At 50.7% G+C, this 18,433-nt stretch overlaps 1 protein-coding gene across 1 annotated transcript; it reads left to right on the forward strand.

Moving 5' to 3' along the window:
* The first annotated feature begins 5,726 nt into the window (after positions 1 to 5,726).
* On the forward strand, positions 5,727 to 17,797 carry LOC102905245 (synaptotagmin-15). Its single transcript, XM_042284327.2, has 8 exons — positions 5,727 to 5,849; positions 6,679 to 6,877; positions 7,565 to 7,707; positions 8,702 to 8,997; positions 10,720 to 10,890; positions 12,610 to 12,730; positions 13,688 to 13,867; positions 14,729 to 17,797. Exons 1-8 carry the CDS (start codon positions 5,843 to 5,845, stop codon positions 14,869 to 14,871), a joined length of 1,260 nt encoding a protein of 419 aa, XP_042140261.1. The 5' UTR covers positions 5,727 to 5,842; the 3' UTR covers positions 14,872 to 17,797.
* Positions 17,798 to 18,433: the final 636 nt, after the last annotated feature.

Here is an 18,433-nt window from a genome sequence, read left to right on the forward strand (position 1 = left end):
CTGTCTCACTAGCTTTGTGACCAGTGGATAAAATACATAGATTGGCCATGGCGAGGTCATGTGCAAAACCCCACAACTGTGGTAAAGAAATGATGTGCGGAGCAGAATGGTACCTGATTTGCGGGGACTATTTGGGAAAGGAGGCAGGGAAGTTGTTCCCAAAGAAGAAAGCAGAATGCCCCGGCCTGTATGGGAAAAGACAACAGTTAGTCAGGGAATGGAAGAAGAGAGGATTGGACAGGAGAGCAGAAAGCACCCCAGGAAGCTGGGATACGCTAGGGGTGAGTCCTTGGCTCTGCCTTGGCATTCAGAGGCGTTGCCATGGAAATGGACACATACAGTGAGGTGAGGGACAAGGAGGACTTCTGACGCAACCAGACATGCTCCCTTTAAGCTCCTCAAAAGAGGAGGCTTGCGATAAATACACACAGTGGGGTTCTGTTCAGCCGTGAAGAATGAAAGCATGGCATCTGCAGGAAAATGGAGAGCAGGAAGTCACATGTTAAACAAAGTTAGGCAGACTCGGAAAGACAAATGCTGGATGTTTTCCTCATAGGTAGAATCTAGATTTAAGGGTGTGTGTGGCATGAAGATAGAAGTGGTATTACTGGGAGGACAAAAAAGGATGATGGGGATAAATATGAGAAAAATACACTACGTATGTTTACATATATATATATGTTGTGATAAAATATACTATTATTTATTTTAATTTAGTATTTATTATTACTTATATAATAAATGAATGCTAATTTGAAAAAATAAGGCTGTTAAAATAAGAGAGCAGTCATACGTTAGTCAGCTTTCCCCTACTGTGACAAAATGCCTGAGATAAGCAACCTAGACAGGAAAGGTTCATTACAATTCACCCTTCAGAGATTTCTAGCCATGCTCACTTGTCTCTGGTGCTTTTATACTATCAGGGAGACAGAACATTTGTAAACAGAGGCTTTTCTGTCCCGCCCTGTTCTATGGCCATTTGTAAATAATCATTCAGAGGCTTATGTTAATTATAAATGTTTGGTGGATGGCTCAGGCTTATTACTAATTAGCTCTTACAACTTAAATTAACCCATTTCTATTACTCTATGTATTGCCACATGGCTGTGGCATTACTAGTCTGCTGGTATCTTGCTCCTTGGGCGGCTGGCTGGCTTCTTTCAGACTCCGCCCAGAAATACTTCTCCTGTATCTCTGCTTAGATTTCCTGCCTGTCTCTATCCTACCGTGCCATAGGCCAAAGCAGTTTTATTTATTAACCAATGGGAGCAACACATATTCACAGCATACAGAAAGACATCCCACATCAGAACATAATGGAGGAATATGCATAGGAAAACAAGTAGCCTAAAAGTAAAGAGAGAATCAGGAGGGTACTCGAATCCCAATGTCCCCTTTAAAGGCACACCCCCATGACCTATTAGACATTCCCTAGGCCCCACCTGCTAAAGAATCCACCACCTTCGAGTAGCACCACAGGCTGGAGACCAACTCCCAACACACATGTCTTTGAGATAAGCATATGACCCAAATTACAACAGGACTGTAAGAAATCAAGTCTAAGCCCACCCTAGCTAAACAAGGAAACAGAAAGAATGATGGGGGAGGGGTTTCCCTCTCTCATACACCAGGGAGGAGTTTACACAGATGTGAGACACAGTCTTGCCCATGTCTCTGTGTGTGGCCTTTATCCTGCCCTGGCTTCTCTGTTCCTAAGTGATGAGAGGTGACACTTCCTTAGATGGGGGGTGATTCTTAAGGTTAATTGAAAGTGGCCTTTCTCATGAATCATCCACCACACTGAATTATTTATCACCTGCAGGCATTGAGGCCTTTAAACTCTTGGACTTGGAGCAAATCTCCTTGGAAATGTGCTTGCCAATGAAGATATGACTTCCTTTTGGCTATGGAAAAGAGAAAGCATGTCTGCTGCTGTTTCCAGGTTTTCCAGCACCAGAGATCCAGCGATCAGCCCGATCTGAAAACAGGAAATGGGGCCATGGCTGCAACCAGCCCTGGGCGGCACTTCCATTGTGTGAAGTTGGCCCTAAGCCAGCCTGGTCTCAGAGCACTCACGGGACAGAGGGGAAACTCCATAGTACCTATGGTTCTGGCCTAGTTCATGCACAACACCAAGCAACATGTCTCCTGGAGACTTATGTGGACCCGCCAGCTGACCCGTGGGGAAGAGGGCATAAGGGGTCTAATTCCACCACTTTCTACAAGAGCCATGCTGCCTCTTTAGTTTCTTCATCTGCAAGCCTCTTCCAGTGAGAAAGGCCCACGCTAAGTGAGCTGGCTAGATGTGGAAGGTGCTTACAGACAGAGCTAACATCAGGAGCATGTAGCAGTGGGTGTCCAGGATGAGGAGCTTGAAGTGCACGTGACGTGTGGCCAGTGTCGGCACAAGCCACAGACATCACAGCCTTGGCCCAGGATGTATGGAGCTGAATATGACATAGCTCTGCCTCCATGGAGGAATAGTAAGATAAATAGATGGCAGACATAGACATGGAGTTCCCTTAGCCATCATGACAGCGGCAGGAACTCTGAGAACAAGGAACTAGTGATGAATGGCTCTGTTTTGGGGGGAGGGGAGTTTCAAGACAGGGTTTCTCTTTGTAACAAACCTTAGCTGTCCTGAAACTCACTTTGTAGAGCAGGCTGGCCTTGAACTCAGAGATTCACCTGTCTCTGCCTCCCAAGTGCTGGGATTAAAGGCATGTACCGGCTCTGATGAATGAGCCTGTTCAAGGAAGGTGGGAGGGGCACTGAGTACTTCAGGTAGACTGAAAGGAAGCCAGTGTGTTGGCAGATCTTTGAGAGTAGTTGCATCAGGCCACACACTGAGCATGCAGAGGGATGGGAAGAGCCTGAAAGAGATGAGGTGGGAGAGATACGTGGTCAAATGTGATGACCCCAGAGAAAGCCCAGGAGGGAGGCCTGAAATGGGACTTTGGAAACGATAGAAATAAACAGAGGAGGAAGAACTGGCTTGGCTGTTGGTGGCCAAAGAAGGAGTCCAGAGAGAAAGATGGATGCAATGGGAAGGCATAGTATGGGGATGGGGGGGGGGGAGTATAACCTCTCCTCAACACCCAGATTAGACCCAGCACAACTCGGGCTCAGTAATGAAGGCAACAAGGACAGATAGGATATCATGCCTCATTATGGATGAGGTTACCAGGAAGGGGACATGTGGGCCTTGCTGGATGCCTGAGGCCACCCAGGGGCACGCTAAAAGCTCCAGATAGCAGGAAGAAGAATGTGAACCAGCCCTGCCCCCAGTCCAAGTGATACATAGACACTGTGTCAGCCCAACGACTGTCCCAAAGTTGTCCACAGCTGTCTTAGTTAGGGTTACTATTACTGTGATAAAACCATGACCAAAAGAACTTGGGGAGGAAAGGGTTTATTTCACTCACAGTTTCATCATCAAAGCAGTGAGCAGGAACTCGAGCAGGGCAGGAGCCTGGAGGTAGGAGCGGATGCAGAGGCTGTGGAGGGTACTGCTTATGGGCTTACTTCTCATGGCTTGCTCAGCCTGCCCTTCTTATAGAACCCAAGACCACCAGTCCAGGGGTGACCTGACCCATAATGGTCACCCCCTTCAATCATTAAGAAAATGTTCCACAGGCTTGCCTACAGCCCCAGCAAGTTGGCCCCAGGCCAGGCAGTGGTGGCTGTACAATCCCAGCACCTGAGAGGCAGAGCCCGGTGGGTCTCTGCGAGTTTGAGGCCAGCCTGGACTATGTAGTGAGTTAGAGAGATGCCATCTCAAAAAGAAAAACGAGAAAGGAAAAAAAAAAAAAAAAGACCCAGAATCAGAGGTTAGAAAACGCCGCACAGCTGGCTCTGAAGACGGAGGGAGGGGCCTCTGGTAAGCTGTCGTCAGCATCTGGAAAAGGACTCTCCACTGGAACCTCCAGGGAGAGACCACCATGAGGTCACACCTCAGCCTTCTGACCTCGGAGCTGCTCTGGTGTTGTGGCATTAGGCACTAACACGTGCAGATATCTAATACCTGGAAGATGCATTAGACGTGGGTCTTGGAGAACCCCGCTTCTTCTTGATCCCCTCTGAAAACTGGGCTCTCCTGACAACCCCCAATCTGATGACGCTGAAGGACAGGTGCTGGAAGACCAGAGAGGCGGGAAATGCCAGGGTGGCCGAGCTCACGAGGAGAGCTTCTGGAATGAGACAGTGTGCTCACGCCTTGGGGAGAACTGGATGGAGACTGCACCTCTAGGACCCCTGTCCCTGTGAGGTAAAGGACTCCCCAGTTCACAACTCATCCTGCCTGGCCTCAGGTGAAGGAAGCTCCAGCAGGGCAGAGCCTTCCCACCATCCTACCTACCCTGCATGGCCTTCGGTAGACACCACAGCAGCACCTCTGGCGACCCAGCAGCCAAAAAATCATCCTTGGACATTACTTCTAAGGCTGTAAAACACAAGATGGACAGTCCCTCCCCCATTTCCTTAGGCCTTGTCTTGTTAGGGTTTTTATTGCTGTGAAGAGACACCATGATCACAGCAACTATTATAATGGAAAACATTTAATTGGGATGGCTTATAGTTCAGAGGTTTAATCCATTATCGTCATGACAGGAAGCATGGTGGCGTGCAGGCAGACACGGTGCTGGAGAAGGAGCTGAGGGTTCTACATCTTGATCTGCAGCAACAGGAAGTGAACTGTGTACCACACTGAGCGTAGCTTGAGCAAAGGAGACTTTAAAACCTACCCTCACAGTGACACACTCCCTCCAACAAAGCCACACCTTCTAATAGTACCACCCCCTTTGGGGGTCATTTTCTTTTAATCCACCATAGGCCCCCTCTTACAAATTCCCCTGGGAAGTTCTATGGGAGTGAAAAAAGAGTGCTTGTGGGGGGGGGGCGCGAACTCACAGGTGGGAGCCAGTGGAGATCACTGCAAAGGCCCTAGCGTGAGCCACGTCAAAACAACGAGATGATAATCATGATAATGGTGTTCAAAGAAGACCTGGTCAATGATCACCTGGGTCAGACTGTCGCCTTAATAGTGGCTGCCATCCCTTACACATTTTTATAAGTTATCTCTACGAGACTGTCAAGGATGTCAGAGCCCCTGATGTTCACGTGAACATTCCCAGGGTCTTATTGCTTACCCAGGTGAGAAAGGCTTTAACAAACTCTCAAGTTGTGGTAGATCTGGCCTTGTGAAAGCTGAGCGCCACCCTGCTGCAGGTAGATCTGAGCCTGGAAAGCTGAGCGCCACGCTGCTGCTGGAACCATCAGGCAGGTAGATCTGAGCCTGGGAAGGCTCAGGAACGCTGGCCTAGGATTGGAAAGGCTGCCTGAAGCCAAAGCCTGTTGGGATTTGGAGGAGACACAACAGAAGGGTCAGCGGAGGACCCAGGCGCATATCTGGCCGCAGGCAAGGCCAGGGCCGCTGTATGTGAGACAGCAGGTGTGGAGCCCACAGTCAGACGCTGGTGGAGAAGGCTGTGCTCTGCCCTCAGTGATGGGCGTGACCCGGATCCCCTACTTGGCAGGGGCCGGCGGGGAGCTGCTCTGACACCGGCGTCTGGGACCTGCCCCTCCCGAAGCCCTGGGTTTCCGGGCTTGCTGCGCGCTGCTTCAGAGCCCCTCCCGGGCCCAGGCCAGCACCGGGGCGGGGCGCAGCGGTGACCTGGGGCGCTGGAGCCCTGCCTCCCCAGCCACCTCGCGGCAGCCTTCCCCTGCCTTCCCAAGGCTGCTGTGCGGAGACTCGGCTTGCCCGCTTGCCTGGGGCCCCGCCGCGCCGTCCAAGCGGCAGCCTGAGGCTTAGAAGCCGCGAGCCACGCCGCCCAGGAGCAGCCCCATGGCGGGTAAGTGGCCTCACCTCCCACCCCTGCCCCAGGGCGTAGAGTCTGCTCTCTGCGACTGTTCAAGCACTTGTCTCGACCCTGCCACCCTCAGAAACGGCTGCTGTTCGTAGACGGTTGCGGATTAGGATGTGTACAGGACCCGCCTTTTTACCAGCCTCTCTATACCCCTGAACCCGGCAAGACCCATGCCCACACATGGCTGGGAGTCTGCTTTGCCCAGTCCCCGCGACAAGTGAGACCAAGCCTCTAAGCCTTCTTGCGGGCTCCAGGCATAACCTCGAGGGTCCCCGCAAATGTGGGAGTCCTTAGGGTCTCCATTTCTCAAATCTGCTATCCTTCCCCCTTTACACTAGGCTTCACTGCCTGCCACCTTCTGCCCAAAGCATGGGCTCCCCTTGATAGAGGGTGAGGTGGGGGATACTAACTACGAGCCAAAGTAGGGCACGTGGAGCCTCCCATCTAGCTACAGGACCCCTCCAAAAAGAGATCTACCAAGCCATGGGGCACAGATTCCTTCCTGGCCTTTTCTTAAGTGAGTGGCGCCCACACCCAAGCTCACATTCAAACCCCAGCAGGAACCCAGGGAAGGGAGGCTCTATGAGGGAGAGTTTGCTTTTTCCTCTGGAGCAAAGCCATAGCCAAGTCCAGGGCCAGCTGTTCCCAAGGGAAATGTCTTTTGGGCTGAGACCAGCAAACAACCTACTTATGTGCCATTCTCGGCATGGGGCACTGTCCAGTTCTGCTCACTCTCGAGGATAGAGGTGTGTGTCTGTCGTGGGGTGGCTTTCCTCATCTGACTCACAGCCTGCACGGGTGGTCTCTGCCTCAGAGCAGCTGGCCTCGGTGATAGGGGGCATCATTGGGGGATTGCTGCTGCTGATCATCGGAGTGAGCTGTTGTCTGTGGAGGAGGCTTTGCGCCACCTTTACCTATGAGGAGCTGCCAGAGACACCAGACCCGGCCACCACCTCTTCCACCAGCAGACGAGAAGACAGGCCCTGCCCATATGCTGGGCCCCCACCTGGCAGGTGAGGTTCCGGGCCTTATTTCTCCAAGGCTTTGCTTGAGCACTTGCCCTCAGGGAGGCAAGTTGGGAAAGAAATGTTCTGTTGTGGGGTGTCTGTCTCAGGCTGTCAGCATGCTGGAAACTATGCCAAGAAACCCCAGAAACCTCACAATGAGCTGGAGGCAGGCATTGTGAACCCCATTTCCCAGCTGGGAAAACTGGCTCAGAGAATATATATATAACAAAGCAGGTCCAGATACCACAATTAGGATTTAGAACCCAGACAGGCTGTGGTCAGAGGCTCTGCCTGACTCCCATATCACACTTGTGGGATGGACAGATAGGCACTGTGTAAGTGTGTGGTGTCTCTGTACTTGTTTATCTATGTGTATTTGTATGTGTGTGTGTGATATCTCTGTGTGTGTGTATCTGTATGTGTGTGTGTGTGTGTGTGTGTGTGTGTGTGTGGTATCTGTGTGTGTGGCATCTGTGTGTGTGTGTGTGTGTGTGTGTGTGGTGTCTGTGTGTGTGGCATCTGTGTGTGTGTGTGTGTGTGTGTGTGTGTGTGTGTGTGTGTGTATACCCATAAGTGATGCTCTTGGCTCTTGCTGGCTCCCTCCCTTCCGCCTCTGGCACTCAGCCTCTTGGCTGAGCGTTGAGGTCGCCTAACTCACTTGCCATCTACATGTTGCTTCCCTCCCTCTGACAGGCTACCAAGTGTACCATTTGTTGTACCCCCTTCTCACCAAGGCCGAGACTGGGTGCCCCTACACGCTGGAGATGGGGCTCCGGCCTCACAGGACCCCTGTCCTATCCCAGAGCACATGCCCTACACCTCCAGCGCCAGCCCTGGTAAGTACTCCCAGCACTCAGGGGCTGATCTGGCTCGGTATACCCACCTGCTTCCACTGCTCGGGCCAGCCTGCGGGTGCCAGAGCTACCCAACGACCGCTGTTTCTGGTGCTTTGTTCCCCAAGTCTGCTGCTCTCTACACTCATCTGCTGTGTTGGAGTTGGACCTCTCTGTGTTCCTCCCTCTGAAGGGGGAAGAACCATGACCTCAGTCTTCACTGAAGCTGGGGAAAGTCATCAGTGCTTTGCCCAAGGACACGGAGGCAGCAAGACTTTGACACAGGGGCCCATGAGGAGGCTTTGCGGGTACAAAGCACTCACCACACAAACGTGACTGCTTATGTTTGATCCCCAGATCCCATGTAAAAGTGAAAGGGGAGACTGGGCTGCACGGGCTTGTCCTCTGACCTCCACACGTACACCATGTCATGTGCATGCCCATACACACATCATACATACGTACATACATACATACATACATACATACATACATACACACACAAAAAAAAGATAGTCACCATAATAAATAAAACAAAAAATTTAAAGGGTTCAATATAGAATTGGAACCCAGGCATGCCTTGGTGCAGAACTGGGCTGGTTCTGCCCCAGGATCATGGGTTGACTGACCAAGAGGGCAGAAGGGTAGGGGATTGTAGCAGAGCCTACAGCCACCTCTTTCCTCTGAAAATCTCCCAAGGTGCATGCTAGTAAGCAGCTATCCATTCTAATTTGAAGAGGAAGAAGAAAGGCAACATTTTGTCACTGTTTATCATTCCCTAGACACTGCAGAAAGGAGTCAGGCCAGGTGCTGGGGATGGTGTGCCAGGAACCCAGCCCTGACCTCCAGGGACGAGGTCAATCACAGGGACAGATGCAAGGGGATCTGGCGTAGAACGAGTGGCCTGACCACGATGTGGGTGCACCAAGAGCTGGCTGCTGCACCCACGGCCCTGTCTTTCTCTAGCTGGCCAGACATCCCTGCCCTTCTGTTGCAGGAGATGCATGTGTAATAGGGAACATCAACCCAGAACTGTACAAGTCCCCAGAGGACACGAGTGAGACAGACTTCCCTGATGGCTGCCTGGGCCGGCTCTGGTTCTCCGTGGAGTACCAACAGGAGTCTGAGCGGTTGCTGGTGGGCCTGATCAAGGCTCGGCAACTGCAAGTCCCCTCAGAGACCTGCAGCCCCCTGGTGAAGCTCCACCTGCTGCCTGATGAACGGCGCTTCCTCCAGTCCAAGACAAAACGAAAAACCTGCAACCCACAGTTTGATGAGAACTTCGTCTTCCAGGTACCACCTCTGCAGCAGTGGTATCCAATGCCCTCTGGCTCCCTAGGAGGGAGCATTGTGCAGGATAACCTGGCTTCCTCCTGCCCTCCGGGACCCAGTGACTCTAGCCCTCAGCAGGAGGTAGCCCCTGGTGAAGAGGGATTTTAAGATGAGGCTTACTTAGAAAGAGATGGTCAGGGACTGGGTTCCTCCTGCCCTGGGTGCCTGAGGAAAAGAAGAAAGAGAAAGTACATTTTGAAGTGTCTACTCAATGCTAGGCTCTGGCCTATGGGGCTGTTGGAAGTGGCCCAATACCCTGAGCATCGTGGGCAAAGTCACCCAATAGAGACTCACCAAGCCTATTGGAGTTGGGGCAGAAACTGGTGGTGGCAGGCCCTGGAGCCAAGCTGCATCCCATTGGTGCCTTTACCACACCCTGGCGCTAAGGTTGGGAAGGATGCCTGGGCACCAAACTTACTGCAGCCTGAGAACCTCAGCAGGTGTCCAGGGGCTCTGGGAAGGACCGGCCAAGTGGCTTGAACAAACATTCCTTAAGAGCTGTGCAGTACAATGGCCTGAAAGGGGAGGAAAGGCCAGTCCACTTCCAGAAAGCATGTGATTCCTGGGGCTGGAGTGTGGTTCACGCCTTCCTCCTGGAGGCTGAGAGCTAGGATGAGGTGTGGCCCAGCCACAGTGGCCCTCCCACAGGAGCCAGGGCCGGGAGACCTAACAGAGGAATGCCTGCTCTGATCTCATCACTTCCCCATGCTTTCATGTTTTCATTTATTATTTTTTGGGGGGGATTACCTCACTTATTTATTCAAATTTGGTTTTTTGCCTTCTTTCTCCTTCTCTTTCTTCTTCTGGTTACAGCTTGATGCTAGACACTTGCCATGGAGTATTTTAATAATAACCTTTTAGTATTAATTTTTCTTTATTCTTGAGAATTTCATACATACATTTTCAATGAAGCATGATCACAATCTCCCCATTTCCCCTTCCAAGTACCCCCATCCAAATATCCCAACACAGTTTTCCCAAGTTCACGTTTGGTTCTCTTTGGAGACAGAATCTCACTGTGTTACCCTGGTTGCCTGTATAGACCAGGCTAGTCTCTTGAACTCACGGAGAGTCAACTGTTCTGTCTCCCAAGAATTCAAGGCATTCACCACCACACCTGGTTCTTACATTCTTTCTGCTTCCTCTTAGATGTTCCCTGAGCCTTGGTGATGGAGAGAAGGGCTGAGAAGGATCTTCCAGTTAGGAATGAAACTTACTTGCTTGCTCACCTTACTCCCTCACCCCAACTTGATGCTGGCCTCCCTGCTCTGGGAAGAAGGCTGAGGAAGAAAATCAGTATTATTTGCCCAGCTGCTGTAGTCCAGACACAGCCTAGACAAGAATAGTGACCCCCATCTCACAGCTATGAAGGCCAAGGCTCAGAGAGAAGAGATCCCATTTCCATAAGACCGGGCCATGATTTCTGGCATAACTTTTCTGCAAGTAAACATTTTCCAAGGGCAGATTCTGGTTACTGAGCTACCAAAGGTCCAGGCAGTCATCGATATAAGTCCTTAAAACACTGTATGACAAGGCTCAGGGCCACCCAAGTACTTCCCCAGGTTGCTGGGCCTTGCTGCTGAGGAGTCCCTAAGAAAGCCTCGGTTTGGATGTGTATATTATATATAACTCCTGGCCCCTACTCTCAGACCTGACCCTGGCCTGGGTCCTCTCCTTCCTCAGGTGTCTAGCAGAAGCGTTTCCCAGAGAGTGCTGAAGTTCTCCGTGTACCATGTAAACAGGCAAAGGAAGCACCAGCTCCTTGGGCAGGTGCTGTTCCCACTGAAGAATGAGACCCTGGCAGGGGACCGCCACCATATCATCTGGAGAGATCTAGAAGCTGAGAACCTGGAGGTGAGATGGCCACCAGGCACATGCTACCTGGTATCAGCATTACTGTGGGGTGCCAAGATATTCAAGGGCCCAGCTGGCACTGCTGGCCAGTGTCTTCCCTCAGCTCCTGCTCATCATCCTACAGTGGCTCAGGATGTGAGCCCACGCCCTACAGAAGAGGACGGGGCCCACACCTAAGCAGACACAGGACATTGAGATCCTTCAAGTGATACTCTGGAGCAACTTGAAAAAGACATATTTAGGAGTCAGGTGTGGTGGCACACCTCTATAACCCCAGCACCCAGAAAGCTGAGGCAGAAGAATTGGAGCTTTATAATTACATTTTGATTTACCTACTCAAGGGGTGCTATGGATTAGAGGCCAACTTGCAGGAGTTGGTTCTCTCCTTCTGCCACATAGGTCATGGAGATTGAGCTCAGGTAGTCTGGCTTAACCTGCTAAGCTACTGCACCAGCCCCTATCACAAATGTGAGGCCAGCTTGGGCTATACAGTGAGCCCCTTTCTCTACAGAAATGCACATTCGGATTCTCACTCAGGTCTCTGTGAAAGGGAACACAGCAATGGGAAGCCTAGGTTCAGGGAAGGGTTTAGCTCTAGCTCCCCATTCCACAGGGAGGACCCAGGAGAGTCCAAATAGGCTTTAGGATCCAGAGACCTGGTTCTAGCCATTACTACAGGTTGAGGATCTCTTACCCCAAATGCTTAGGACTGGGAAATGATCAGATTTCATATTTTTTCAGATTTTGCAATGTTTACATATACATAATGAGATATCTTGGGGAGGGGACCCAAGTCCAATGCAATATTCATTATATGCACATTAATCATAATGCACAAATATGATTTTATACAGTACTTTAAATAATTTTGGGGGCTGGAGAGATGGCTCAGTGGTTAAAAGCACTGGTTGCTCTTCCAGAAGACCTGGATTCAATTCCCAGCACCCACATGGCAGCTCACAACTGTCTGTAACTCCAGTTCCAGGGGATCTGACACCCTCACACCAATACACATAAAATGAAATAAAATAAATTTTAAAATAATAATAATTTTGAGCATATGGGGCTAGAAAAATGGCTCAGTGGGTAAGAGTATTCTCTAGGAAAAAAAGAAGACCTGAGTTCGAATCTCTAGCACCCATGAAAAAGACTGGCATATGGCCTTACAATCCCGTAACTGGGGCACTGGGAAGTGGAGACAAATGGATCCTGGGAATTTGCTGGCCAGCCAGCCTAACCCAAACAGAGAACATCAGGCACAGTGAGAGACCCTGTCTGAGGCAATAAGGCAGGAATGACAGAGGAAGTTACCCAAAGTCCCCTTCTGGCCTCTGCATGGGCATGCACATCTGAGCATACACACTCATGCCTACATGCCTGCATGTTGCTCACATGCGTGCATACACACTTAGTAAGACTTTAAAAACAAAACTAAGTTTCATGGTATATAATTTAACCTTTGGTGCTCAAAAAGTTTTGAACATCAGATCATTTCAGATTTGGGTTTTGGGACTGGGAATGCTTAACCTGTACTCTATGAGTGTCTTCCAATACCCAGACCTCAGTTTTCCTGTCTATAAAATGGTGGGAGTCTCAAAGGAAACCATGCAGGTGTGTCATGGACACCTGAGCTGAAAGCTAGAGAAGGGAGAGAATTCTCAGTCCTTCTGCCACCTGCGGGAGTGACAGGAGTGGATGCCTCCATCTCCGCCTCCCTAGCCTCCCTCGGAGTTTGGTGACCTCCAGTTCTGCCTCGGCTACAATGACTACCTGAACCGCCTGACTGTGGTTGTGCTCCGTGCTAAAGGTCTCCAGCTCCAGGAGGACAGGGGTGTTGTCAGTGAGTCGCCCCCACCCCCACCCCTCTACCCCCCACACCGCTGCCACCCCGCGCCCCCCCACCCCGTCCTAGGGAAGGTCCCTCCTAATGAGCCTAGCCAGGGCTAGGCAGAACCTGACCTCACCACCAGCCATCCACATGGAGCTTCGTGTGCCCAAGACCAAGCACTCAGAATTTCCTCTGCTCCGCCCTACCCTCTGCTCTGCCCTGCCCTCTACCTCGACGGGTGCTTCCGGTATCCAAAGCCTTTTCTAAGGCTACTTTAGGTGTCAAGGGCTCTGCACTGACTGAAGACCTTGCCCCGCCCCTCAGGTTCCCCAGGGCAGGTCTTGGTGCGTTGAACTGCCCTGCCTACTTTACCTGTCCCTCTGCTGAATGGCTCCAGTATCTGCAGGCTCAGCCCCACACCTGCCTATGCCTGAGGAAGGGCTCCTACTCCTTGGGGGCTGCTGATACCCTGACAGTGCTGTTGCTTCCTGGCCTTCCAGAACACTGAGCCAGGCCCTGACCCTGTTCATCTCATGACCCCCCAGCTAGGTGGAAGTTATCTTCTACCTGTGGGAGTTCAGAGAGCTTGAACTCATCCGCACCCCACTCCCAAGCTTCTGGATGAGCAGGGGTTGAAGGAGGCTCAAAGCCTGAGCGTCCAGCAGGCAATGTCTCGCCAGCAGGGAGACCAGGCTATGGTGCCAGGTCCCAGGAAACAGGGCCAGCTGAGCACGGGTGCCTCCGGAGTCAGAAGGAAAAGGAAGCCACGTTTCCCTGGGTTGTAAAGCATTGCACTAATTAACTGTTTCCTTCTGTCACATCCCCTGGCCTCAGCAGCTGGGGACCAGAAAGGGATGGGGACCTGGTCCTTAGGGAGGGGGCACAGGCCCTCCTAGCCAGAGATCCCACTTTAGGGGCAGGGCTTGTGCCTGCTTCTGCCCACTGGCACTGTGCGCTGCGCCCCCACAGGTGTGTTTGTCAAAGTGTCTCTGATGAATCACAACAAATTCGTCAAGTGCAAGAGGACTTCTGCCATCCTGGGCTCTGTCAGCCCTGTGTACAACGAAACCTTCAGCTTCAAGGCTGACCCCAGCGAGCTGGACACTGCCAGCCTCAGCCTGACAGTGCTGCAGATCACGGAAGGGGACAGTAAGGCTTGGGAAGGGGAGGCAGGGGATACGGGGTTGGAGCAATGCAAAGCTAGGGGCTCCTGGGTTGTGGGCAGAGTGAAGGGCTGTCCTCAAGTGGAGCTGTCCCTGCTTCTGAGGAAAGAAACCAGCTCTCAGAGAGCCTGAGATACTTGCCCAAGGCCACAGAGCTTGCCCTCAGGAAGCCTGGGGCTCATACCCTGCTTTAGTTCAGTTGGACTCTGTCTGTGGTGCCCCCGAAAGAGGCTGAGGGACAGTCTCCCCTCCCTCGTTCTGAGTAAATTCTCAGAGATGTCAGGCAGGTGGTTTCCTGTGCTGGGTGTTGTGCTCTCTGCATTTCTTCTTGCCTTCTAGATGAGCATTTAAGGCCCTGGATGGGTGTCCCAGCCAGTTGTCCTGCCCTAGCCATCCCCTAGTATTCACTGTCCCTGACTACCGAAGCAAAGTCACTGGGCCATGACCGTTCACACAGGCTGGACTCGGGGCCTTCTCCGCAGTGGCCGTTGATAGGTGGACATAACTGCCTGATGCTCTTGCCCAGTGTACAAGGAAGAGGCCTTCCTTCTGCAAAGTACTTTCTCTCATAGCAATTCAACGTGCCTCAGGTTTCCCGTGGCCTGGGGCGGGGGCCAGGCAGTGAAGGACAGGGCGGCCATGCAAGTTCTCCCCTGGTCTCCTCCTCCACGTTCCCAAGGGGAGGAGACAGGGCCCGTGGGTGGCACATGCTTAGGGAGGAGCCGCTGGCCACCTCCTTCCAAAGAGGGAATGGGAAACCAGAGAGAAGTCAGTGCAGAGTTTAGGACGAGGGTGACATGGCCCCTGTGTCGTTTAAGAACATGACGGCGCTTCCCCTCCTCTGCAGAGAGCTACCCGCTGGGCCGTGTGGTGGTGGGCCCCTACATGTACACCCGAGGCAGAGAGCTGGAGCACTGGGACGAGATGCTCCGGAGGCCCAAGGAGCTGGTGAAGCGCTGGCATGCCCTGTGCCGCTCCACAGAGCCCTGAGCGGTGCCATGACCTCACTCTGCTTTGGAAACTCGTGCCCTCCCTGCTGCGTGCCACACCACAGCACGGGCATCTCATCCCACGTTTAGTACACGGTGGGGCTAGCCTGAGCCAGTGGTCCACGAGTGTTCCTGTGCAGGAGGGAAAAGGGACAGAGAAGCCCAGATTTGACCAGTGTCTGTGGCCAGGAGCCCCTCCCAACCCACCCTGTGGGGCTGCCTGGGCCTGGAACCCGGACTTCTGATCATCAAGGTCGTGACCTCGAATAGGATGTCAGGTGCTGAGAGCTGATATTTCATTTGGTGGAGCACAGCTACATATGCTGAACGGAGTGCAGTGCAGTGTGAGCGGGGTCCCCCACTTTGGGAAGCTGGTGATGGGTTGAGTCCATAACTGCATTGGTTTTCAAGCTGGGGTTTCTCTGTCTTTCACCCAGCACAGTAAAAAACACACATCTCTCTGGGGGCCCAACAGACATGTTGAGCAGCCCACCCACATACCAGGAGGTCAACGAGTGATCAGCACAGCTTACTATGTAGCCCTTCCCTGGAGCCATAATGCATGGCAACCAAAACTATGTGAAGTCTTGTCCACAGCCATCCTCAGAATGCCACACCATACCCTAGGCCTTCAGGTGATCTGTGGCTGGGTTTTGTGCTCATCTGATTAACAGGATTTGGCATTCAGCTCCTGACTCTTACTTTGGACAGGTGAATCCATGGGATCATGGTATTGTCCACAAGACTGATGACAGTGGCATGACTGTGCCCTGGTAGGTATAAACCTCTTAGGTTAGTGGTCCCCACAATCAAAGTCACTGTCACCAAATGCCCATTACTGTACTGATGGGTAGGCACTGTACCTGTTGTTTCCATGTGCATCTGTACCCTAAGTCAATGCTGTGTCTCCATGTGCATCTGTACCCTAAGTCAATGCTGTGTCTCCGTGGGCATCTGTACCCTAAGCTGGAAGCTGACAGAGTCAATGCTGTGTCTCCATGTGCATCTGTACCCTAAGCCGCAGACTGACCGAGTCAATGCTGTGTTTCTGTGTGCATCTGTACCCTAAGCCGCAGACTGGCCGAGTCAATGCGGCTGTGATGTAACTAAAGCGGAGTTGCCCACCTGTGTCTGTCTTGCTGTGTGTAATGAAGCAACTTCAGCAAACGCAGCAGCGACCCTTATCTGTGTCTGTTTAGCTCCACTTCTCATTTCCGTCAATACACAAATACAAGTTTTGCCTGACTGGTCCAGATGGACAGACCATCTTGTGTTTGCTTCTTCCTACTCTTCACTTATATGTTCTCGGTGTGATCCACACTACAGAGGCTTCTAATAGCTCACACAGAGGGGCTCCTTATGCCTGTGGGGCAGGCCACTGAAGTGGAACCGTTATGCTTCATCAGGAGCCCTGAGGCAATGGATGCCACCACCCCCATGTTTCCACTTGACTCATGATTGACATGGTCTTTCTTGGATGACAAGGCAAGTGAGTGGGTTGGCTGGTGCATCTGCTAGGTCTCTAAAACACTGAAATGGCAAGAAATCAGCAGGCTGTGTGCTCTGAGGGGTGGGAGGAGGGGCCGCCATATTGTGCAGACACGTATAGACATAGAAGCTCAAAGAAACACCCAGATTTTCAGGGGCCGGTGTGAGCTCTCAGGGGCTGTCTCAAATCCTGTCTGCATGTGACTCCAGCAGAAACTCCTTTTACATTCCCATAAAATACCTTAGAATAAGGTGATAAGTTCCTCAGAAAAGTGCTTACAATTTGTCTGAATTTCATTTAACACATATCAATTTGAGGATCATTTGTCAAACTCAGAATATTCAACTTTCATTCATTAGTGTGAAATATTTATTCATTTATTTTGCTTCTAATAAGAAAGGTCTTTGAGGCTTTTCTTGTTGTGTGTGTGTTTGAGACAGTGTCTCGGGCTGGAGAGATGGCTCAGCCATTAAAGGCTAGACTCACAACCAAAAATATAAGAGACAGTGTCTCACTATGCATCCTCAGCTGGTCTGGTGCTCGCTCTGTAGCCCAGGCTGGCCTCAGCCTCATAGAGATCCACCTGCCTCTGTCTCCCAAGTGCTGGGATTAAAGGCGTGTGCCACTATGCCCTACCTAAGAGTTTATTTTCATACTAGTTTCAAATTTTCAATTTTCATAATTGTGGTAGTTTGAATGAAAATGGTCCCCAGAGGCTCACAGGGAGTGGCGCTTTTAGGAGGCGTGGCCTTGTTGGAAGAAGTATATCAGATGCTCAAGTGTCACTGACTCTTCCTGCTGCCTAGAACTCTCGGCTCCTTCTCCAGCACCATGTCTGCCTGTGCACCACCAGGTTTCCTGCCATGTGATGACAGTGGACTGAACCTCTGAATTATCATCACAGCAATAAAACCCCAAGACAATAATACATAAGAAAAATATATTTCTAAACATCTCTTTGATATTTATAGTATGCGTGATCTTTAACTGGCAAAAATAATCAAGGCTCTGCTAAACAGAACTGATCATAGTCATCTTCTTGTGACCTATCATAGCTCCATTGTGGGGCTCCAGAACACAGTTCTGTGAACAACAGCCTATCTACAAAGACATCCCATCAGTGATGTCCAAAAGTCACATGAATCAAAGCATTAGATCCCCTAACTATTGAGGCATGACACAAGCCACCGGAAAGCACTAAGAGATGGTACATGTAAAACATGACACTGGAGGGGCTGGAGAGCTAACTTAGCAGCAAAGAGATCTTCAGGCTCTTACAGAAGACCTGGGTTTGATTCCCAGCACCCACATGGCGGTTCACAGCTGTAACTCCAATTCTAGAGGATCATCTTCTAGCCTCTGCAGGAACCGGGCATGTGGTGGTGTACAGACATACGCATAAAGTAAAATAAGTTTTAAATGGCATTGTAAAAGATACGTTACAGGTACAATAGAACACTATCATGAAGGTTGAACAATATGAAAGAAAGTTAAATGTGATGAGTTGGAAACTAAGAATTTATAATTTATAATTATCATGTAAATAAACTGCAACTCTCCAAAAGGCCATCTAGCCATAAACATGATAAAGCATTTTAAAGATAGTAATCAAACATATAGGATACCAACTATAAGAAATACTAACTCTAAGAGCAATTAACTATAAAAACAAATAAAAACATATATTCTTTTTAGACAGGTTTTTTATTTTCGGAAGAAAATATTTTTTTAAAATCATAGAATAAGAAAAATAGTTGCTATAATAATTCTTTAACACATTTACATTGCTATGTACGTGTGGGTGCCTGCATGTCTGTATGTGCACCATGTGCATGAAGGTGCCCAAGGAGACCAGAAGAGGGTGTCAGAGCTCCTGGGACTGGAGTTACCCCATGGGGGTGATGGAAACTAAACCCAGATCCTCAGGAAGAGCAAGAAGTGTTCATAACTGCTGTAAGCCATCTCTTCAGCTCCATCAACATGGATTTTAAAGAGACCATTAAAATCCAAATCCCCATATGGCATAGTGATGCACATCTCAGAAGGTAGAGACGGAAGAGCTTCAACTTTAAAG

The sequence above is a fragment of the Peromyscus maniculatus genome, chromosome 9, assembly GCF_049852395.1.
Source record: "Peromyscus maniculatus bairdii isolate BWxNUB_F1_BW_parent chromosome 9, HU_Pman_BW_mat_3.1, whole genome shotgun sequence".
Taxonomy (NCBI): domain Eukaryota; kingdom Metazoa; phylum Chordata; class Mammalia; order Rodentia; family Cricetidae; genus Peromyscus; species Peromyscus maniculatus.

What these genes read in the sequence shown, in the direction of transcription:
- LOC102905245 (XM_042284327.2), top strand. An exon ending in TAGAAGCTGAGAACCTGGAG is followed by an intron (nt 10,891 to 12,609) that starts GTGAGATGGCCA and finishes CCGCCTCCCTAG; the next exon opens with CCTCCCTCGGAGTTTGGTGA. An exon ending in GCAGATCACGGAAGGGGACA is followed by an intron (nt 13,868 to 14,728) that starts GTAAGGCTTGGG and finishes CCTCCTCTGCAG; the next exon opens with AGAGCTACCCGCTGGGCCGT.